At 38.5% G+C, this 18,633-nt stretch overlaps 2 protein-coding genes across 3 annotated transcripts in view; both read left to right on the plus strand.

Moving 5' to 3' along the window:
* Window positions 1–18,633, plus strand: part of SPATA5 (spermatogenesis associated 5) — a 347,905-nt gene that overhangs the window by 31,188 nt on the left and 298,084 nt on the right. The window contains exon 10 of the mRNA XM_005691277.3: window positions 14,214–14,368. Coding sequence (XP_005691334.2) covers window positions 14,214–14,368 — 155 coding nt within the window. The remainder of the gene's footprint in view (window positions 1–14,213; window positions 14,369–18,633) is intronic.
* LOC106503022 (heterogeneous nuclear ribonucleoprotein A1) lies at window positions 6,974–8,816 on the plus strand. 2 transcript variants are annotated; one of them, XM_018061511.1, is made up of 2 exons: window positions 6,976–7,770; window positions 7,930–8,816. In XM_018061511.1, exons 1-2 carry the CDS (start codon window positions 7,020–7,022, stop codon window positions 8,061–8,063), a joined length of 885 nt encoding a protein of 294 aa, XP_017917000.1. In that variant the 5' UTR covers window positions 6,976–7,019; the 3' UTR covers window positions 8,064–8,816. The 2 variants fall into 2 exon arrangements, with proteins under 2 accessions (XP_017916999.1, XP_017917000.1); XM_018061510.1 differs by having other exon boundaries at window positions 6,974–8,816.

Genomic DNA, 18,633 nt, shown 5'->3' on the forward strand with positions numbered 1-18,633 from the left:
GAGGTTGAATTGTTGGGAAAAGTAGTAGGAGACTGAAGAATGGCAAGAGAGAGGGGAAGAGAACCCAAAAAAGTGGTGACATTTAAAATGAGGGAAGATTCCAGGGAGAAAGTAATTAGAAATAATATGTTATTAGTTACCACCAGTTGAGTATTTAGTGTGTCAGCCATTGTTTGAAGTGCCTTAACACACGTTAATAATTTCTTACAGCCTCCTTTATATGGTTATCTTCATTGTATAGGTGAAGAAACTTAGTTCCGAAATTTAGTGATGGAACTTCACCAAGATCACACAGGAAGTAAATAGTGAAGCCAGGAGCAGTATAAGAGACCAGAGGGATATCAAGTGCTTAGTACCTGGAAGGTCATGAGGTCCTTAGAAGAGAGTGGGGTTCTGTGGCTCGCTACTAGATTGCAGTAAATTGAGGGGTGATTGAAAGTTGAGGGAAAAGAGACAGTGATTGGAATTTTTTTTTTTTTTTTTTTCAGTTTTAATGGTCTGTTATTTAGAGTCTTTGTACCTTCCAAAAAAGAGATAAATATAGTTGGGTTGCCCACCCTTCCTGCCCCCTTTCCTCAAGTTGAAGTCAGACCTGGCTCTGTCCCTTCATTATTTTCCTAGTTCCTCTCTTCATGGGCCTTGCGCTAGTCCACCAAGCCATAGATCTTCAGCCTTTGTTGGCATAAAAATTGTCCTCTAATCAATTGTCCTTTTTAAAAAAACTCTACATTTTAATAGGGTTGGTAAGCCAGATGAGTAAATAATTTGACATCGAGAATTTGAAACTAAAAGCTGTATTTTTGGGAAAGTTTGTTAAAACCTGGGACTGGTGAAGTGAGTTAATTCTGATGTTTTATGGGACTTCCCTGGTGGCTCAGACTGTAAAGCATCTGCCTGCAATGCGGGAGACCTGGGTTCGATTCCTGGGTCGGGAAGATCCCCGGGAGAAGGAAATGGCAATCCACTCCAGTACTCTTGCCTGGAAAATCCCACGGACGGAGGAGCCTGATAGGCTACAGTCCATGGGGTCGCAAAGAGTCGGACACGACTGAGTGACTTCATTTTCAGAAGACTTTACCCAGAATCATTTAGTACATTCCCTAATTTCACAGATGAGGACAGACTATGTGATCAATCCAAGCTCAAGCAGTTAGTGAAGTCTTGGCCCATAATTTGGGTCTTGAGACCCAAATTGCTTTCCATAGTGCCATTCCATAGTGCTTTCCATAGTGCCATTATTTTAAGAGCAACTTTTAAAAGTGATAGGGGATTCAGAATAGACTTGGCTTCTGCAATCAGTTTAAGTTATATCAATCATTTGTAATATAAATAACAGAAGAACCACAGTACCCTCTTTGACAGTATTCTGTTTAACTTCTTTTCTGTGAATAAGAAGTGAGAAATAGAACTCTCCCAGTGATATATCGAGTGATACTTACCACCTTGTCTATACTTAATACTGAGTTGAGGGAGAATAAATACTCCAGATAAAACGTTTACTGGAGCTCTACTATTTTGAGGAAAGTTTATTTTAAAAAAAGAGACAAGATTTTGTTAGTTGCTCCCAGACTTCATATTTCTGAGTATACTACTCAGAAGTTTTATGCATGACTTTTAAAATTCAAATCTGAGATCCAGATGCCTGTGTTTCATATTGCTTCTTTATGTAATTAAGTGTCTGTAGGGTAGACAGTAATTCTAAAAAACATTACTACTCTTGTGATCAATTTAGTTTTTAAGAAGGAACTTAATTGCAGTCTCAGAAAATAACATTATTATTTAGTAAGCATAAATTGTAAAATTGTAGGATGCCATATGCTTGGGACAAGGTGTTTGTTGATTGAATATGGAGCATATGGTTTTGAAGAGCATGAATTTAGAGTAATTACTCTTGTCCAGAACTGATTATATCTGGAGAGTGATGTGGGTCTTAAGGAGAACATGTCATATACTGGAAAGAATGTGTTGGCATTAGGCTTGCTTGGGGCATTTTGCCTTTTTTTCCTTTTCCTTGCGTCTTGTTTTCCATTTCAAAACTTTTGAGATCATTAGAACATAAAATAATGAAAACAAAATGACACATTTAATTAGCTAAACCTGTTTTTTGTTTCAAAGTTGTGTTTCTTAAGAACATAGAAGTATTGCTTCTGTTTTTGTTTATATTTTAAAAATCAACTTTAAACTTAGTAAGGAAAGGAAATGTCACAGATGGCTTGCCCTAAGCTATATATTCCTTGATGATGTACATGTGTCCATTTGCTCCCGTAGTTAATTTACTTCCAGTTTATAAAAATATATGTATTTTTCGAATTTTAATTACTTGGCATAGATTCGAATATGGCTTCCTTAGGAATGGTGATGTCCAATAATTTAAGCTTAGCATCATAGAATTTTTAAGATAAAAAAAGTAATTTAGAGAAAATATATTTTATTCTTTCCATGTAATAAATGAGATAACTGATGGCCAGAGGAGCTAAGTTTTATATGTAAAGTGACACCTGAACTGGTAGCAGATCTAGGACCCTGGAAGACTGGTTGCAATTATATGATAGCTTCAGAAATTTTTAATTTTTCAAGCTCTGATATACACTTAACATATAATTCATATAAATTCTGTTTCAACTTTGTTGTTTTCAAGAATAGCATTTGTATAAAATACAATACCTTTATATATAGAATCTAGAAACATTGAACTTCATATTGAGAAAGAATCTAAAGGCCTATGGCTGGAATTTCCAGTATCCCTTTGTTAGGTTTTGCAAATCTGTAATCCATCTTTCAGTTTTCCCTTTCTGACAGTCTGCTATTCTTTATTTTCTCACATATCTGCAAATGAACAGAGTTGGATTCAGTTTTACTTAGAACATGTTTTTTCTTTCTAAGAATGAACTCTATAAGGACAGAGATTTTGTCTTTTATTGTTCTTCAGGGCCATGTAATCTCTAAAGCGTTATGCTCATTCTTGTCCCTAGGCCTTTATATATGCTATCATCTGAATACTCCACTGCCTCTATGGCCTCAATTCCCAAATTATCAGTTTTTCATCAATTCATTTTTCAGGTCTAACTACTTGAGCTTGTACACATGTTTTAGTCTCTCTTCATTTGTGAAATTAAAGAATATACTGAATGATTTCTGTGAGAGTTACCTAACTCTAAACTGTCACTAATCCTACTAAACTGAGTTAGATTTCCCTGACTGTTTTTATGCTACTTTGTTCTTTCCATGTCATTGTACTTGGCACGGCATATAATAATAACAGCTTCTTTAATATGTCTTCTCTATTAGACAGCTCTGTTAAAGGTTTATCTGCCTTCTTGCACTTTTGCATTGTAGCATGAACGAGTTCAGTACATTGCTGGGTAAGTTAAATATGCCTAGGAGTTTCTCATTGAATATTTTGAATATATAAGTAGGGTTAATATTGAAAAAGAACACTGTGAAAGAGTAACTTGTAGTCAATGGCTAAATCTTCTCGGTGGCTTCATGACATAATATTTTATGATTTGCTTTGCTTTAATATGAATAGTACTAAATTGGCAAGTAAGTAATACAGGTCCAGAATAGAGATTCTCTCATTGAGAACTGTTCTTTAAAAATACTTGCAGATTAATTAACATAGGGAATGCTCTTGTCTCTCTAGTCCAGTTCTTTTCTCCCTTTTTTGTAGTGTCTTTATTTATAATTTTTTTCCCTTTAACTTTACTTTTTTATGTATTCTATTTTTTAATAAACTTCTTCCTGAAATATATATAGAAAAATGAATATAAGATCTATGCATTTTCCAAAGTGAATGCATTTATATAATCACATGAGTGTTTTTAAATAGGTAACTGGATATAAAGCATTATTAGTACCCTAGAACTTATATCAAATTCTCTCCCATTCACTACTCCTCACTTCAATCCAAAAGGCTTCTAACACCATAGGTTAGTTCAGCATGATTTGTCCTATCTTCTTTCATTCATATTATGGTTTGAGAGCTTCATCATTTTATTCTGTGTCTCGTTAGTTCATTTTTATTGCTATATTTTATTGTATAAGTATTGAATAGTTATGCCATCAATATTCATGCACATAGTTTTTTGGTGTGCAAATGTACAGATTTCTAGTTGTATTATATCTAGGGTGAAATTATAAGGATATGGAATATGTGTATGTTCTTGTTAGTAAATGCTGTCAAAACTGTTCTGTAGTGATTGCATCAATTTACTCTTGCACTAGTAATGTGTGAAAATTCTAGTTTCTTCTCATTCTTGCCAGCATTTGGTGTGTTTTTTTTTTTAAACAATTTCATTGTGCTTTTATTCTTTGATGCTTTGTTGAACACTTTTTTATGTATGTATTGTCCATTTAGATATCCTCTGTTGTGACATGCCTACTGCTGTGCTGTGCTTGTCGCTCAGTCATGTCCGACTCTTTGTGACCCCGTGGACTGTAGCCCTCCAGGCTCCTCTGTCCATGGTGATTCTCCAGGCTAGAATACTGGAGTGGGTGGCCATGGCCTCTTCTAGGGGATCTTCCCAAGCCAGGGATCAAACCCAGGCCTCCCACGTTGCAGGCAAATTCTTTACTGACTGAGCCACCAGGGAAGCCCAAGAATACTGGAGTAGGTAGCATATCCCTTCTGCAGGGGATCTTCTTGACCCAGGAATCAAGCTGGGATCTTTGGCATTGCAGGTGGATTCTTTACCAGCTGAGCTACCAGGGAAGCCCGTGACATGCCTATCAAATATCTATTTAATTTTTCTATGCTGTTGCTTTTAAAGAATAATTCCTCTGTTTATAGTGTCTTTGAGGAATAGAAGTTTGTTTTATTTTGGATATTATTATTCATTGTATTCTTAACCTCTGTTCTTTTCATTATATTTTGTCTCTGTTAAAATTTTCACTATTCCTCCATTCTGTTCCTGAGTTCATTGAGCATCTTTATGATTATTACCTAACTCCCTATTGAGTAGATTGCTTATCTCCCCTTTGTTTAGTCCTGTTTCTTAGGTTTTGTCTTATTCCTTTGTTTGAAACATATTCCTCTGTTTCCTCACTTTGCATATTTTGCTGTTTTTTGTTTTGTTTTTCCTGTGTGTCAGTACAGTTGACAGTACAGGTCAATTGTATTGAGTGATTTTGGAGAAGTGCCCTTTTGTAGGTGATGTTCTGTGAGGCCCAGCAGCACACTCCCCTCTTGTCACTAGAGCTATTAATACATGCTTTAGGGCGTGACCCCTATGTGGGCTGCACAAGTCCCTCTATTTTGGTGAGGCCAACTGCTGCTGGTGAACTAGGAGACAGAGCTGTCCCCAGATCAGTTGCCAGCCAGTCCCTCTCTCATGAGTTACTACTGGCCTCCTGGTATGTGCAGTTGGGTTCTAAGCTGGCTAGCTATGAAACTCAGGATATTCTGGGACTGGAGATAGTCTGCTCACAGGCAGGGCAAGATCCTGGTGTGACTGGGTGTCCCAGGAGGATAGGGTCTGTGCAGTTGGGTTCTAAGCTGGCTAGCTATGAAGCTCAGGATATTCTGGGACTGGAGATGGTCTGCTCACAGGCAGGGCAGGATCCTGGTGTGACTGGGCGTCCCAGGAGGATAGGGTCTGGTGCTGGCCCACTAGTGGGTGGTAAGCCCCTGGCACTAATATGCTAGAGGAAGGACTCCACAGTAGTGCTGGCAAGCACCACTGTCCTCATGACAAAATGAGCTCCTAAAAAATGACTGCTGCCAGCATCTGTGTTTCCAGCAGAAATTCCATTTGCCTCCTGCCTTTCTAGAAGGTTCTCCAAGATTAGCAAGTAGATCTGACTCAGGCTCATTTGAAATTACTGCCTCTGTACTGGACCCATAGTGTTTGAAATTTCACCTGACCCTTTTAAGAGCAGAGTGTCTGTTTTGTACAACTCTCTGACTCTGCTGTAAAGAAGCCCAGCTGGCCAGATATTCTGGGGGCTTGTCTTCCCTTCTCAGTTAGGGCAGGATCCCCAGGCTGGGGAGCCTGGTGTGGGGCTTGGGCACGTCACTCCTTGGGGAGAATTTTGTAATTGTGATGATTCTTCTGTTTATGGGTCACCCTCCTAGGTGTATGGGTATTAACTGTGTTGCATCTCTGTCCCTCCTACTGCCTCATAGTTCCTTCTTTTTATCTTGAGTTGTAGAAATCTTTTCTGTTAGTCCTCAGGTTGTCCTCATAGATGGTTGCTCTGTAAATAGATGTAATTTTGGTATCCTTGTGAGAGAAGATGAGGTCAGAGTCACCCTATTCTGCCATCCTTTTGACACCCTCCCTAAACTCTAGGCTGCTTTTTTCTTTTGCCTTTTCTGTCTCCTCTGGGAATTACTGCTCTTCCCTTGCTATCCTCGTAGATGTGAAGTTTTTGCCCAGCTCTATGTTCTGTAGTTTGTATTTGAACTTGTAGATGTTTTGTTGTTTTAAAAGTATACATTTATATTATAATGTTGTGTATGATTTTAAAAACCATATATTGCTTTGTAATTTGGTATAGTCACTGTGGAAAACAGTATAGAAGTTCTTCAGAAAAATAAAAATAGCTTTATCATATGACCCAGCAATCTTTAACTATATCTGCTGCTGCTGCTGCTGCTAAGTCACGTCAGTCGTGTCTGACTCTGTGTGACCCCATAGACGGCAGCCCACCAGGCTCCCCCATCTAGACAGAGCTATAATTCAACAATACCCATGTACCACCATGTTCATAGCAGCACTATTCACAATTGCCAAGACATGGAAACAGCCTAAATGTCCTTCAATGGATGAATGGATAAAGAAGATGTGGTGCATATATAGAGTGGAATACTACTCAGCCATACAAAAGAATGAAATAGTGCAATTGTCAGCAACATGGATGCAACCAGAGATTGTTATACTAAGTTAAGTCAGAAAGAGAAAGACAGATTCCATATAATATCACTTATATAAGTGGAATCTAAAATGTGACACAAGCTTTCTGCCCATGGACGCCGCCGAGAAAGCATCGTTGAAGTCTTCCCCGCTTCCACTGCCGTCATGTCTAAATCAGAGTGTCCCAAAGAGCCCGAACCGCTGTGGAAGCTCCTCATCAGAGGATTGAGCTTTGAAACAACCGATGAGAGTCTGAGGAGCCATTTTGAGCAATGGGGAACGCTCACAGACTGTGTGGTAATGAGGGATCCAAACACCACGCGCTCCAGAGGCTTCAGGGTTGTCACATATGCCACGGTGGAGGAGGTGGATGCGGCCATGAATGCAGGGCCACACAAGGTGGACGGAAGAGTTGTGGAACCAAAGAGGGCCGTCTCAAGAGAAGATTCTCAAAGACCTGGTGCCCACTTAACTGTGAAAAAGATTTTTGTTGGTGGCATTAAAGAAGACACTGAAGAACATCACCTGAGAGATTATTTTGAACAGTATGTGAAAATTGAAGTAATTGAAATCATGACTGACCGAGGCAGTGGCAAAAAGAGAGGCTTTGCTTTTGTAACCTTTGATGACCATGACTCCGTAGACAAGACTGTCATTCAGAAATACCACACTGTGAATGGCCGCAACTGTGAAGTGAGAAAAGCCCTGTCTAAGCAAGAGATGGCTAGTGCTTCAGCCAGCCAGAGAGGTCGAAGTGGTTCTGGAAACTTTGGTGGCGGTCATGGAGGTGGTTTTGGTGGGAATGACAACTTTGGTCGTGGAGGAAACTTCAGTGGTCGAGGTGGCTTTGGTGGCAGCCGCAGTGGTGGCGGATATGGTGGCAGTGGGGATGGATATAATGGATTTGGTAATGACGGTGGTTATGGAGGAGGCGGCCCTGGTTACTCTGGAGGAAGCAGAGGCTATGGAAGTGGTGGACAGGGTTATGGAAACCAGGGCAGTGGCTATGGCGGGAGTGGCGGCTATGACAGCTATAACAACGGTGGAGGCGGAGGCGGCTTTGGCGGTGGTAGTGGAAGCAATTTTGGAGGTGGCGGAAGCTATAATGATTTTGGCAATTACAACAATCAATCTTCAAATTTTGGACCCATGAAAGGAGGAAACTTTGGAGGAAGAAGTTCTGGCCCCTGTGGTGGTGGAGGCCAATAGTTTGCCAAACCACGAAACCAAGGTGGCTATGGTGGCTCCAGCAGCAGCAGTAGCTATGGCAGTGGCAGAAGGTTTTAATTACTGCCAGGAAACAAAGCTTGGCAGGAGAGGAGAGCCAGAGAAGTGACAGGGAAGCTACAGGTTACAACAGATTTGTGAACTCAGCCAAGCACAGTGGTGGCAGGGCCTAGCTGCTACAAAGAAGACATGTTTTAGACAATACTCATGTGTATGGGCAAAAAACTCGAGGACTGTACTTGTGACTAATTGTATAACAGGTTATTTTAGTTTCTGTTCTGTGGAAAGTGTAAAGCATTCCAACAAAGGGTTTTAATGTAGATTTTTTTTTTTTTGCACCCATGCTGTTGATTGCTAAATGTAATAGTCTGATCATGACGCTGAATAAATGTCTTTTTTTTTTTTTAATGTGCTATGTAAAGTTAGTCTACTCTGAAGCCATTTTGGTAAACTACCCCAACAGTGTGAAGTTAGAATTCCTTCAGGGTGATGCCAGGTTCATTTGAAATTTATTTACAAACCTGCTTGGTGGAGAAGCTGTTGTCTTCAGAACCTTGGTGTAGTTGAACTGACAGTTACTGTGTTGTGACCTGGAGTTCACCATTAAAAGGGTCACCCATGCAAAGTCATGGAGTTTTTTTTATTTTTTTTTGGTTATTAATGATTGTTGGCACATCCTATGCAATATATCTAAATTGAATTATGGTACCAGATAAAGTTATAGATGGGAATGAAGCTTGTGTATCATCCACTATCATGTGTAATCAATAAAAGATTTAATACCCTCTTGAAAAATAAAATAAAATAAAAAATAAAAATAAAAAAATAAAATGTGACACAAGTGAACCTACCTATGAAACAGAAACAGAATCATGGATGTGGAGAATAGATTGGTGGTTGCCAGAGGAAGGAGTTAGTGGGAGAAAGGAGTGGGGTGTCAGGGTTAGCAGATGTAGGCTTTCATATATGGAATAGATAAGCAGCAAGGTCCTACTGTATGGCACAGAGAACTGTGTTCAGTATCCTGTGATAAACCATAATGGAAAAGAATATTTTTAAAAAGAACATATATATGCATAACTGAATCACTTTGCTGTACAGCAGAAATTAACACAATATTATAAAGCAACTATATTTCAATTTAAAATCCCATATACTTCCTATCTTTTCCAAATCCCTTTCTCAAATTAAAATTTTGATTTCTTCTATTGTCAAACTTTTTGCTTCATGCCATAAATTTTGGAAAATTATTAGACTACTTCCGTTGTTTAAGTTTTTAGTATATCACTATCAGTAAGGTATCTGATCTAAATTAGAAATGTTGACAAGTATTACCAGATAGCCATTTGAAATATGCTGCTGCTGCTGCTAAGTCGCTTCAGTCATGTCCGACTCTGTGTGACCCCATAGACAGCAGCCCACCAGGCTCCCCCGTCCCTGGGATTCTCCAGGCAAGAAGACTGGAGTGGGTTGCCATTTCCTTCTCCATTGCATGAAAGTGAAAAGTGAAAGGGAAGTCACGCAGTTGTGTCCGACTCTTCGCGACCCCATGGACTGCAGCCTACCAGGCTCCTCTGTCCATGGGATTTTCCAGGCAGGAGTACTGGAGTGGGGTGCCATTGCCTTCTCCTTTGAAACATGGAGAAGTGTTAAATTCTTTTGGTCTTTTGATCACTTCCATTCATATGAGTGTTTTTTTTTTTTTAAGCACTGCTTACATTCTTTCAGGTCACCAAGGTGCCTTACAACCGGTGCATCATTACTGAAGTTTTACTTATTTAGTTTATTATGCTATTACACTGTTTCACTAAAAGGTTTGTTGGGCAGTGAAACGACCTAGTTTAAAGTAAACTTTTATTTTCATGTCAAGAGCTGTGAAGGATTTGAGATTTTATCCTACTTGCAAGCTAACAAGGATCATAAGTTCCTGCAGAGGACACAGTATTCCTGGGTCAGAGTCAAAGGATAGACAGTTACTTATAGCAACAGAAATAGCCAGAGCAGAATAATTTGCACCAGCTCCTAGAGCCTCACTTTTCCCAGAGAGACACAAAGAAGACTGAGTGACATCTGAATCTGTATAAGGTGGCATTACAGGAGGAGAACCTAAGCTTAGGGAACCTGAATCTTTTGTAATGGGCAATAAGTATATCTGCCCTTTGCTTTGGAGGGAAGCATTCTATCTTCTGTATAAACATCCTTGAAAAGATAGTCTATAAGAGAGGCAGTTAATGCTGCAAAGATAAGTAGAAATTTGAGAGACATGAAGAAGAATTATCTTTCAGGGACTTCCCTTGTGGTCCACTGGCTAAGACTCTGCACTCCCAATGCAGGAGACCTGAGTTCAATCCCTGATCAGGGGATTAGATCCCACATGCTACAACTAAAGATCCTGTGTGCTGCAACTAAGACTGATGCAGACAAATTAATTAATTGTTTAAAAAATAAATTACCTTTCAGTGTTTTTGGAAGGCAGAAAACCAAATGGGCATTTATAAGATAGACTTAAATAAGTGACTTACAGATTTTAGATTTCAGAGAATGGCCTAAGAAAATTTCCCTAGAAAATAGTGATCTTTTTACATAATATCCTTGATTTCCTCTTTTATATCTTTTTTCTAGTTAGCTATTATCTCAAAGACCTCCATGAATATTAGACTCACAATGATAGTTTCCTTGGGAAAGATTATTATGTATCTGTTTTCTGAGTGGTGTCCTAGTATTCAGTGTTTCCCTTAGTAAAAAGGAAAGATACGCAAACTTTTGTTGGAGGGGATTTATGTTTGCCTTCCTTTCACCATTGCTTCTGTTTCAAAGTTCAAATAAATGAAAGCAAGTAAAATGACTATTATGGTATTATTTTAATTTGTCAAGATTCACTGAGGCATAACGTTTTAGACAAAAGACATTAAAAATGATGGAGCTAGCTAGTGTCCAAGGGCAAGTTCAGTTATTCAGACTGGATTTCCAAGAGGTCTCTGAGACTTAAATTCTTCAGAGTGGAGCTTGATTTGTACTAGAACATAAATATAGCACTTCATTACAAAAGACCCTAAAGCCGAGAGCACAGGGGGACTATGCTGCCCTCTAGACTAGAGATTCTTATCACAGATCAAAAGGCTTTAAATCTGACAACTTAGATTTGGAGGGGATGAGTTGGGGCTTTCAGTTCTGTCAGTGTTTAAACTCCAAGCAAATAGCAAAAACAAAGAATGTAATATCTTTAACTTTTTAGGTCAGCATGATCTTTTAAAAATTATTTTGCATCTCTCTAACTCTGACTTAGTTGATCATTTTTTAGCTTTGTTGCATTTTGCTCTCTCTCTATCTCTGCCTATTCTCTCTCTTGTCTTACACCATCATTTCTTTTATTCTCCTCAAATGATCAACTTTCCTAAGATTGAAACTTCAGCCACCATTCTTCCATCCTGAACCCTCTTTAGCTTCCCTTTTATAGGTCGCTTCTCCTCCTATAATTTTTCATATATATACATATAACTCTGAAGTTTGATTCTCCCTTGAATTCCAAAACCACATTTCCAACTGCCAGCTGAACATTTCCTTCAAGATGTTCTGCAAATAACTTATAAGACCAGTAACTCTGATTTGTATGTACTAACAAAAAGGGCAGGGCAAAAAGTATGTTCAGTTCAGTACAGTTCAGTTGCTCAGTTGTGTCCGACTCTTTGTGACCCCATCAGTCACAGCACGCCAGGCCTCCCTGTCCATCACCAACTCCCGGAGTTCATTCAGATTCATGTCCATCGAGTCACTGATGCCATCCAATCATCTCATCCTCTGTCGTCCGCTTCTCCTCCTGCCCCCAGTTCCTCCCAGCATCAGAGTCTTTTCCAATGAGTCCACTCTTCGCATGAGGTGGCCAAAGTACTGGAGTTTCAGCTTTAGCATCAGTCCTTCCAAAGAAATCTCAGGGCTGATCTCCTTCAGAACGGACTGGGTGGATCTCCTTGCAGTCCAAGGAACTCTCAGGAGTCTTCTCCAACACCACAGTTCAAAAGCATCAATTCTTCGGCACTCAGCCTTTTTCACAGTCCAATTCTCACATCCATACATGACCACTGGAAAAACCATAGCCTTGGCTAGGCGGACCTTTGTGGCAAAGTAATGTCTCTGCTTTTGAATATACTGTCTAGGTTGGTCATAACTTTTCTTCCAAGGAGTAAGCGTCTTTTGATTTCATGGCTGCAGTCACCATCTGCAGTGATTTTGGAGCCCCCAAAAATAAAGTCTGACACTGTTTCTACTATTTCCTCATCTATTTCCCATGAAGTGATGGGACAGGATGCCATGATCTTCGTTTTCTGAATGTTGAGCTTGAAGCCAACTATTTCACTCTCCTCTTTCACTTTCATCAAGAGGCTTTTTAGTTCCTCTTCACATTCTGCCATGAAGGTGGTGTCATCATTATTGATATTTCTCCCGGCAATCTTGATTCCAGCTTGTGCTTCTTCCAGCCCAGCGTTTCTCATGATGTACTCTGCATAGAAGTTAAATAAGTAGGGTGACAGTATACAGCCTTGACAGACTCCTTTTCCTATTTGGCACCAGCCTGTTGTTCCATGTCCAGTTCTAACTGTTGCTTCCTGACCTGCATACAGATTTCTCAAGAGGCAGGTCAGGTGGTCTGGTATTCCCATCTCTCTCAGAATTTTCCACAGTTTATTGTGATCCACACAGTCAAAGGCTTTGGCATAGTCAATAAAGCAGAAATATTTTTCTGGAACTCTCCTTTTCCATGATCCAGTGGATGTTGGCAATTTGATCTCTGGTTCCTCTGCCTTTTCTAAAACCAGCTTGAACATCTGGAAGCTCTCGGTTCACGTATTGCTGAACCCTGGCTTGGAGAATTTTGAGCATTACTTTACTAGCATGTGAGATGAGTGTAATTGTGCGGTAGTTTGAGCATTCTTTGGCATTGCCTTTCTTTGGGATTGGAATGAAAACTGACCTTTTCCAGTCCTGTGGCCACTGCTGAGTTTTCCAAATTTGTTGGCATATTGAGTGCAGCACTTTCACAGCATCATCGTTTAGGATTTGAAATAGCTCAACTGGAATTCCATCACCTCCACTAGCTTTGTTCATAGTGATGCTTTCTAAGGTCCACTTGACTTCACATTCCAGGATGTCTGGCTCTAGATGAGTGATCACACCATCGTGATTATCTGGGTCATGAAGATCTTTTTTGTCCAGTTCTTCTGTGTGTTCTTGCCACCTTTTCTTAATATCTTCTCCTTCTGTTCGGTCCATGCCATTTCTATCCTTTATCGAGCCCATTTTTGCATGAAATGTTCCCTTGGTAACTCTAATTTTCTTGAAGAGATTTCTAGTCTTTCCCATTCTGTTGGTTTCCTCTATTTCTTTGCATTGGTTGCTGAAGAAGGCTTTCTTATCTCTTCTTTCTATTCTTTGGAACTCTGCATTCAGATGCTTATATTTTTATTTTTCTCCTTTGCTTTTCACTTCTCTTCTTTCACAGCTATTTGTAAGGCCTCCCCAGACCACCATTTTGCTTTTTTGCATTTCTTTTGCATGGGGATGGTCTTGATCCCTGTCTCCTGTACAGTGTCACGAACCTCATTCCATAGTTCATCAGGCACTCTATCTATCAGATCTAGGCCCTTAAATCTATTTCTCACTTCCACTGTATAATCATAAGGGATTTGATTTAGGTCATACCTGAATGGTCTAGTGGTTTTCCCTACTTTCTTCAATTTAAGTCTGAATTTGGCAATAAGGAGTTCATGATCTGAGCTGTTTTAATATTTTACTCTTTTCAAAGAAATTCTCCAAACAAATTATTTTGACACACTTTATGTTCTTTTTTATGGGTGGTGTTTTGTACATTTTATTTCACGTATGTAAAGCATCTATCAAGATCAGTTTGTCATGTTTTCACTGTGAAAACCAAGCAGTTAGATTTTTGCCTTTATCCCTCCACATTATTCCACCTCCCTCTCTACCCTTCCACTGCTATACGCAGGCACACAAAATTTGAATGTTATAATATGCATGAGGTTTGGGTTTTTTTCGTTGTTGTTGTTTCTGTTGGTAGTGGTTCAGTAGGTATTTATGAGGTAGAAGATAAAGCTTGTGTTACTTTCCTCTTTGCAGGTCTTCATGCTTTGCGGAGAGTTTTGAGGAAACAGCCTAACCTCCCTGACAGCAAGATGGCTGGATTGGTGAAGATTACTCTGAAAGATTTCTTGCAGGGGATGAATGACATCAGACCCAGTGCCATGAGGGAGGTAGCAGTCGATGTCCCAAATGTAAGTCATTTGATTCTCATGCTAGCCACACTGTTTGAATTAAATTGTGAAAGAAACTAAGATCCCAGGGAAACTACCTTCCTAAGCTAACCTTAAAAAAATTTTTAATCAGATTTTTTATGGAGATAATTGTAGATTCATTACAGTTCTAAAAAATACTTTAGGGAACTCCTGTGTAGCCTTTATCCAGTTTCCCTCAATGGAAGCATCTTGCAAAGTGTAGTACAATATCATAAGCAGGATATTAATAGAATCATCGATCTTTTTCAGATTTGCTCAGTGTTTCTTCTACTCATTTATGGGTGTGTGTGTGTGTTTAGTTCTGTGCAGTTTTATTACATGTGAAGGTTTGTGTGTTTATCTCCAGAATCTAGATACTGGGGAGTTCTGCTACCACAAGGATCCCTTTCTTTGTCTTTCATAATCATACCCACCTTGTTCCTGCATCCATTTCTAAAATTCTGTCATTTCACAAATGTTATATAAATGAAATTAAACAGTATGCAGCTGTTTGGGATCAGTTTTTTTCACTTAATATAATTCCTGGAGATTCATTCAAGTTGTTATATATCAATAGTTTGTTCCTTTTTTGTGCTGAGTATTGTTCCTTGATACATGTGTACAGTACTTGTTTAACCATTCACCAGTTGAAGTGCATCTGGGTTGTTTCCAGTTTGGGGCTATATGAATAAAGCTGCTGTGAACATCTTTCTACAGGTATTGTGTAAATATAAGTTTTCATTTTTCTGGAACAAATCCCCGACAGTACAGTTACTGGGTTGTATACTAATTCCATGTTTACTTTTATAAGAAAATATCAACTAGGCTAATTTTAGAACAACAAAAATATCTTCTAGTTATGATACTTTTGTACTAATGATGCTTGTTATTTCTTTGGGTTTCTTTACATACGCTTCAGCATTGACCATTTCTCCAGTCTTTCAGTCAGATCACCATGAGGGCAATAGAAGTTACCTCTTATTGCATGAACCACCTGTTATGTTATTCATGACACACATGGGCCTGATATTTAAGGGAGAAATGGCCTTATAGTTTTCTTTGAATGTACTAATATTTTAAGAAAATACTGAAACAAGTATTGACAGCGTCTTCTGTATTATAATATGTCATTGTGTATTTAGTTTGAAGTATCAAAAGCAGGCTATGATTTAAACCTATTTCACCATGGACCATGTGGAGCAGAGACTTTCTGCGTTTTACAGTGTAGATTGCAAAAAATGACCACACTTCCCATCACTGTGTTTGCCCATTTATATTGCACCCTGAAGTTTCTGCTGTAAAGACTAGGGAGTCAAGTTTTCTGTCCTTGTATCTGCACTTGACAGTGTAACTTGTTTGGCCAGTAGACTATTAGCAGCCATAATACAGGCAGGCTTGGAAGTGCATAGGGCTTGTCTTCACTTGCTGATCTTTGATCTTGTGTTAACTTTCTTAAATCTGTAGTAACTTCCTGGAGGATGAGAAACTCTGTGGAGCAGAAATGAAATATCCTAATTCCAGCCGAGATCCCCTCATTTTAGTCATCACCAGTTATCAGACATGTGATACCATTGCTAGACTATTGTACCCCAATGGAAGTTTGCCCCAACCAGAAGAAACCACCCAGTTAACACTCAGAATTGTCAAAAATAATTAATGTTTTGAGCCACTAAATTTTTTGGTAGTTAGCAAAGGCTAAGTGAAGCAGGGGCTTGTTAGATTTTTATAGAACACACATGTTTTATAAATTCGGGCTGGGAAATGGTACCTTGGAGATAAGAACATTCCCACGGACTAGCTGCTATCAGGTTGATGCAAAAGTAATTGCGGTTTTTGTATTGGTGAACTTTGCTGTTTGATATTGGAATATATTCTTTAAATGTGGTTATGTTATACATCATTTTAATGCACATTTCTTGCCTTTTTTTTTTGCTAATGAGTTATTACTTGCTGTTTATTTCATATTTATTTTAGACTATGGAAATGATGTTAGACAGAAAGCAAATTTCAGCAATTCTCTTATTCGAGCTCAACATGAGTCGTAAAATAGCGGAAACAACTCGCATCATCAGCAGCGCATTTGGCCCAGGAATTGGTAAAGAAACAGTGCAGCAGTGGTTCAAGAAAATTTGCGAAGGAGACAGGAGCCTTGAAAATGAGGAACATAGTGGTCAGCCATCAGGAATGACAGTGACCAAGTAAGAACCACCATCAAAGCTGATCCTCTTACAGCTATGTAGGAAGTTGCCAAAGAACTCAGCATTGTCCATCCTACAGTTGTTTGGCATTTCAAGCAAATTGGAAAGGTGAAAAAGTTCGATAAGTGGTTGCCTCATGAGCTGACTGAAAGTCAAAGAGATTGTTGTTTTGAAGTGTTGTCTACTTTTATTCTACACAGCAACAACAATGAACCATTTCTCAATTGGATTGTGACGTGCAATGAAAAGTAGATTTTATGTGATAGCCAGCAATGACTAGCTCAGTGGTTGGACCAAGAAGAACCTCCAAAGCCAAAGTTGCACCTAAAAAAGGTCATGGTTACCGTTTGGTGGTCTGCTGCCCATTTGATTGACTACAGCTTTCTGAACCCTAGTGAAACCATTACACTTGAGAAGTATTCTCAACAAATGGATGATATATGCCAAAAGCTGTAACACCTGCAGCCAGCGTTGGTCAACAGAAAGGGTACAGTTCTCCACTACAATGCCTGATTGCATGTCAGAGAACCAATGCTTCAAAAGTTGAATGAATTGTCCTACAAAGTTTTGCCTACTCCACCATATATTCACCTGCTCTCTCACCAACTGACTTCAAGCATCTCTGTAACTTTTTGCAGGGGAAATGTTTTCCAAGAGTTCATTGAATCTCAAAGCATGGAGTTTTACACTACAGAAATAAACAAACAGTATATTTCTCATTGGCAAAAATGTGTTGATGGTAATGGTTCCTATTTTGATTAATGGAGATGTATTTGAGCCTAGTTATAAATAATTTTAATATTCATGGTCTGAAACCGCAATTACGTTTGCACCAACTAATAGTTTAGGCTGCCTAATGTGATTGTGAATTCTTTTTGAAACATTTTCAGATTTATTACTGAAAGCTCAACTTTGGTTTTTGTTTTTTTTTTTTTTTTTCCAGAAGCTCCGCAGAACATACTAATTGAGTATGAATAATTTGAGTTATAGAATAAGAATAATTGATGTTGAGTTAGAAGCATTTCATTTCTTTGGAACTTATGGTATAAAGTTTGGGGACATCAATTGATATGAATGCTTTTGTTTGCAGTGTTTATAGTTTATTGGTTACCATTGCATAATATGTCAGGTAGATGCCTAATTATCAAACGCCACATGTGAAAATTTCAGGAGATAGGGTTATAACCAACTATACCATCCCAAGACATTTTAGTGATTAAAAACGTTTAGAAACTAAAGAAACATGTAGTAGGCTTTTAAACTTAGTTACTGCCGGTGGAGAATGTTTAAACAGTGGCTGTTAACTCTTAGAATTGCTGAACTGATTTATTCATCACAGGAACTAGTACTACAACTGCATTTTTAATTGCTCTAATGTAAGAGTTTTTCCCTTTATTTCCTTTTGATACAGTATTTACAGTCCATGGACTTGTGCCATTTTCCATTTGGCATTTTATTATTTGGCCTAGGGCCATGGTGTACTATGATGTTACTCATGGGCTCCAGAGTGATTAGCCTTGGTCAGAGTACTTTGTTACATTGCTTTTCATGTTCACTTCAGATTGTAAAAGTTTTCCTGAGAAGTCAATATTTCTATAACTGGATTCCTAAACTTTACTCTTCTGATTTCTGTTACACCAACAAAAATATCTACAAGTTATTTCTGCAGAACCTGTTTTAAGTAGCTCATTAATTGCAATTTTTTTTTAAATAGTAAATTGAGCATTCAGCATCTTTTGAGAAAAGATTTTAGTGTGTGAAATTAAACCTTCTAAATCACACTTGCTAAAGTTTGAAAGAAATGTCTTAAAGTGGGAATGCATATAATGCCAGTTTTAATGCATTATTAATTTCAGGAGAGCACAAGCGTTAGCCACTTACTTTAATATTTCCTTTTTTTGGATATTCTGAGTTGGTGACTATAGAAATTGATGTATTAAAAGTCAAATGTACTTTACATTTGATCAATGATAAATGTCAAGTATATTTCTTTACTGTAGGGATTCTTAGAATCTTTGAATATTGCTAATATGTATTGTGAGATTTCAGTTTTTCACACAGAGATAA

The sequence above is a fragment of the Capra hircus genome, chromosome 17 (assembly GCF_001704415.2).
Source record: "Capra hircus breed San Clemente chromosome 17, ASM170441v1, whole genome shotgun sequence".
In the NCBI taxonomy this organism is placed as follows: Eukaryota; Metazoa; Chordata; class Mammalia; order Artiodactyla; family Bovidae; genus Capra; species Capra hircus.

What these genes read in the sequence shown, in the direction of transcription:
- LOC106503022 (XM_018061510.1), top strand. Translation starts at nt 7,020, where the DNA reads ATGTCTAAATCAGAGTGTCCCAAAGAGCCCGAACCGCTGTGGAAGCTC.